Genomic DNA, 4,052 nt, shown 5'->3' on the forward strand with positions numbered 1-4,052 from the left:
GCAGAAAAGAGGGGGAAACAGTGACTGATTTTGCTTTTTGAACTTAAATGAATGCAAGCAGTTTCTCAGTGACATGCCGAGACTGGGAACGTGTGGGTTCATCAGAAATCATCCCTTTCAAGGACCAAAAGGTAAAAGGAATCTGAGAGGAAACCTTCTATGCTTGCTAGGTGACCACCTGGAGGCCCCTGTTGCGTTATTTCTTATACCTATAAGGGTGTATACCTGGTTTTGCTTCTCTAGAATAGTCATCTAATACAGGTTGTGTTTTAAGTAAAACTTTAAAAAAGATATTAAACAAGCAAAGGCTAGAACCAGATTTGGGGAAATGAGCTGTCATGCAATAGGAAGACTAACCAGGGGCAGAAGCTCAGAGATGAAAACCTTTCTCCACACAGTCTGCAGAGAAAGAAAGCCTTCTTCCAGAGTCAGCACCCTGAATTTGGACCCCTGTGCTCCTAAACTCTGAGAAAACAAATTTCTGCTTGTTAAAGCCATGCATTTGTGGTGTTTCTAGTGGTAGCACGAGATAACTAAGAAACCTAATGTGTAGCAACAGTGTGGCCTAGTGATGCTGATGACTGAGCATCTCCTTATCTATGCAGCAACCTGAGTTGATGAAAGCATTTCCTCCCCACCTCTTCCCAGAATTAGAGTCGTTTTCAGATGTCATAACAGAGAAAGAAAATGAAAACCGAAACAAGAAATTTCATATGATAGGTCAGGAAACTATGACTATGATGAAATTGAATCAGCTTGCCATGGAAGTTGTATTAAAGCTAACCATAGAAATTTCTTCCAAGGGTCTACATGAAACCATATGGTATTCTCCAACTTCTCAGTATTTCAAAAGCACTTGAGCTTATGGTTTCTTATTTGGTTCCTTTTTTTTTTTTCCTTAAGAGTAAATATCAAAGATGGGAAAACTACAATTGGAGGCCTACTCTTGTTTACTGACTTTTAAAATGCTATTATTCCTCAGTGTGATGTGCATATGTAATCTTACTAAAATCATATTTTTCATTTGCATCGCTTTCATGGTACTAATAAGATATAGATAGGGTAGAGAGTTATTACTTGGATGGGGCAGGTGGCAGTTTTCCACCAGGGGGACTTTGGCAAAAAAAAAAGGTGGGAGCAGGAAAAGATATTGTGAGGAGTACAAGAGTTCAACACAAAAGAGGTAAATACTGTTGTGTACACATTTCTGCTGTTAATAGATTCATGGATGAGACATGCAGGTAGTGTAAGAGGGAGAGTAGGAATAAAGGTAGATGGATGGATAGATAGATAAATAGATCTTTGAAAGAAGTTTGTACATGGGTCTTTATCTTTGTTTTATGAATAACCATGAAGGTGGTGGAGCATAAAGGGAGAAAGTTATGAACATTTATTAGACATAAATCCAGATCTGGGGAAAATGAGTCCTTGAGCATCAAGCTCAGAACCAGAGTCACAGTAGACATCAAGGTCAACTGCTATAGCACAATGCTCTACATTCTCGTTTGATGAGTAGTAGTTGGAGTGCTAGGTCTCCCTTGTCTGGAGAAAAGAAGAGTGGTAGAAAGCAAAGACAGATAGAAACAATGAGTTCGGTGGACTAATGGATTATATGAGCATTGGTTTTCATGACCCTGAAACCAGAAAGAACTAGATGGTGCCAGACTATCATTACCAACTACTCTTAAAGGGATCACAAGAGGAAAGAATATTGAATAAAACTCAAAATCTTAGAGCAAATCAAGCTAATTGATCAGCTAGAGAAGGTGTAACCCTAAGATTATGTCACTTGGTCACTTTTTAGTTCTGCTATTGGACTCACCCATGTAACTCAGTTTTCAGCCAAACAGTAAATAGGTCTATAAAAAGAATAGCACTGGTGGCATAGGAACATCTTCAAATAATAAGCCATTTTAGGCAAAGGAGTAGCATTTATCCAAGGACAACATTTAGAAAGTGTGATCATTAGATTATTGCATCCGTGTGGCAGGGTCAGAATTTTCAGTGGTCCTGCGGTGAGTCTCTATAATGGAATCTGCTGTGGGAAAGAAGGCAGCTGTAAGAGGGCAGGGAGGGCTCTAGGCTTCTTATTCAGGTCACAGCCCTGAGACACTTGGAAGGAAGTTTCTGGGAAATATGGCGGACTCCTGCTTAAGCAGACTCTATGGGAAGGATTTTTTTCTCTCCTTGTTTGTCTGAATTCTGTGTCTATGTCATCAACCTCCAGTTCCTTGGACTTCAGTGAACAGTCTAATAGATTGCCTTCCCATGCTGGGAGCTGGAAGCTGGGAGCATCCTGCCATATTACCTGCCAATGTTGGATCCGTTCCACTTGACAACCATGTAATTGAGTTGACTGTACTCATTTTCCTCTGCCTCCACCAGCCTGTGGCCTACTTGCTTCTGGTTGCATCTGCCTACATCCTGGTTTGCCAGATCTGACAGCCATACAAGTCAAGAAACACCTCCACCTTAACATCTGACCCATAGACTCCACACTGGAGTTGCCTGCAAGTCACTTTCTTGATATTAATGTATTCCCTTATCTACAAAAATAAGCATCATTGGCTTGGCTTCCATAGAGAACTCAGCGTACCACAGTAGGGCTAGAAGAAAAGAGGGAAGGGAGGTGGGAAGCAGGGAGAAGTTGGATGGCTGATATTGCACTGAGGGGATTTACGTGGAAAAGATGGCACCGATTGTGTAGGAATTGCTGTATGTGAAACTGATGGTATGCTCAGGAAACCTTTACCTAATTCACAATAAAAAGTGGAAAAGAAGAGGAGGAAAAAAGTTTAGTTGATCAGAGCACATTGAATTCCACATTAATTTTTTAATCACAGCTAAATGGCAAATTATACCTATGAGGAAAAATAGTTGTTTCTAGTAAGTTAATGAAAAGCCTCCAGATATTGAATCCTTAAATGTTTAACTTAGTGTTCTTGGCTCTTATTTATAGAACCGTAACAATAGAAGATTTCAAGGTGCCTGCATTCTGGCTCTGCTCTTCCCAATGATGGACTTCGGGCAGTAATAGAAGTCGCTCATCATGGTCAAGGCTTGGCACATTTTTGAGACAAAAGAGCCAATCCTCCGTCACAACAATTTAAAAATTATTTGAAAGTCATAAATATATTTTGGCTCAAACAAATTAAATCACCATTACCTGAAAAAATCCTTTCTTTTCTTTTTCAATTTTACTTCGGAGCCACATGTACATGGTGAAAGAGCTGCATGTGGCTAGCAAGCCACAGTTTGCCGACTCCTGATATAGCCCAAGTATTAAAGGAAGAGGTTGAAACCAGATGGTTTCTAGGGACTCTTACTCTTTTACCATCTTTTAAAATCAATGACTTGATATTTTTATTGTATCTTTCTTTTTATTTCTTTTTTTTTTTGTATCTTTCTTCATAACCATAACAAAACAAAACAAAACAAAACGAAGCCAAATCTACTGCCATCAAGTTGATTGATGCTTGGAGTGACCCTTTGTAGGGTTTCTGCGATGGTAAATCTTTCTGAGAGTAGATAGTCTCCGCTTTCTCTAAGGGAGAAGCTGGCGGGTTGGAGGCACTAACTTTGTGGTTAAAAACCAACCTTTAACCCGGGTTAACCTTTAACCTGCCAGGGCTCATTTAAGGACCATGGGGATTTAAAAGAGAACATAATATAAATGATCATCTGAAGAAAGCGTATTGTGATCAGATTCAAAGTTTTTTTCTTACCAGAGGATTTGGTAGGAGAAAGCCATAATCTTCAGATATGTGAAATCTTTCTAAAGACAATGTCAAGGTGGTCTTCAAGTTCTGCTGTGGAGCCTCCATTATTTTGTTTGAAGTATCCACAGTGAAGCTGCACTGAAGAGGCAACTGCTTTAAATATGAGTTTATAAAAAACCAGTATCCCAGAACCGAGGCAGAACTTTGCCCTGAGATGGAATTCCAGATTGTTCCTGAAATTTCTCTGGCACAAGGTTGAGCAAACAATGAAAGATTGTTGCTTAAAACAAACAATTAAACAAGACCTCCTCAGGGAAAGTGATTGGATAACCC

At 39.6% G+C, this 4,052-nt stretch overlaps 1 protein-coding gene across 2 annotated transcripts in view; it reads right to left on the reverse strand.

Annotated features, from left to right (window-relative positions):
• IDO2 (indoleamine 2,3-dioxygenase 2) overlaps nt 1-3,841 on the reverse strand; it is a 76,307-nt gene extending 72,466 nt beyond the window's left edge. For both annotated transcript variants that reach the window (XM_045286908.1, XM_004707666.4), the window contains exon 1: nt 3,726-3,841. In XM_045286908.1, the coding sequence (XP_045142843.1) occupies nt 3,726-3,824 (99 nt within the window). In that variant the 5' untranslated portion in view covers nt 3,825-3,841. The remainder of the gene's footprint in view (nt 1-3,725) is intronic.
• Between the last annotated feature and the right edge of the window lie 211 nt (nt 3,842-4,052).

This window comes from Echinops telfairi, unplaced genomic scaffold, assembly GCF_000313985.2.
Source record: "Echinops telfairi isolate 266 unplaced genomic scaffold, ASM31398v2 ScPeMD7_9;HRSCAF=40, whole genome shotgun sequence".
Classification (NCBI taxonomy): domain Eukaryota; kingdom Metazoa; phylum Chordata; class Mammalia; order Afrosoricida; family Tenrecidae; genus Echinops; species Echinops telfairi.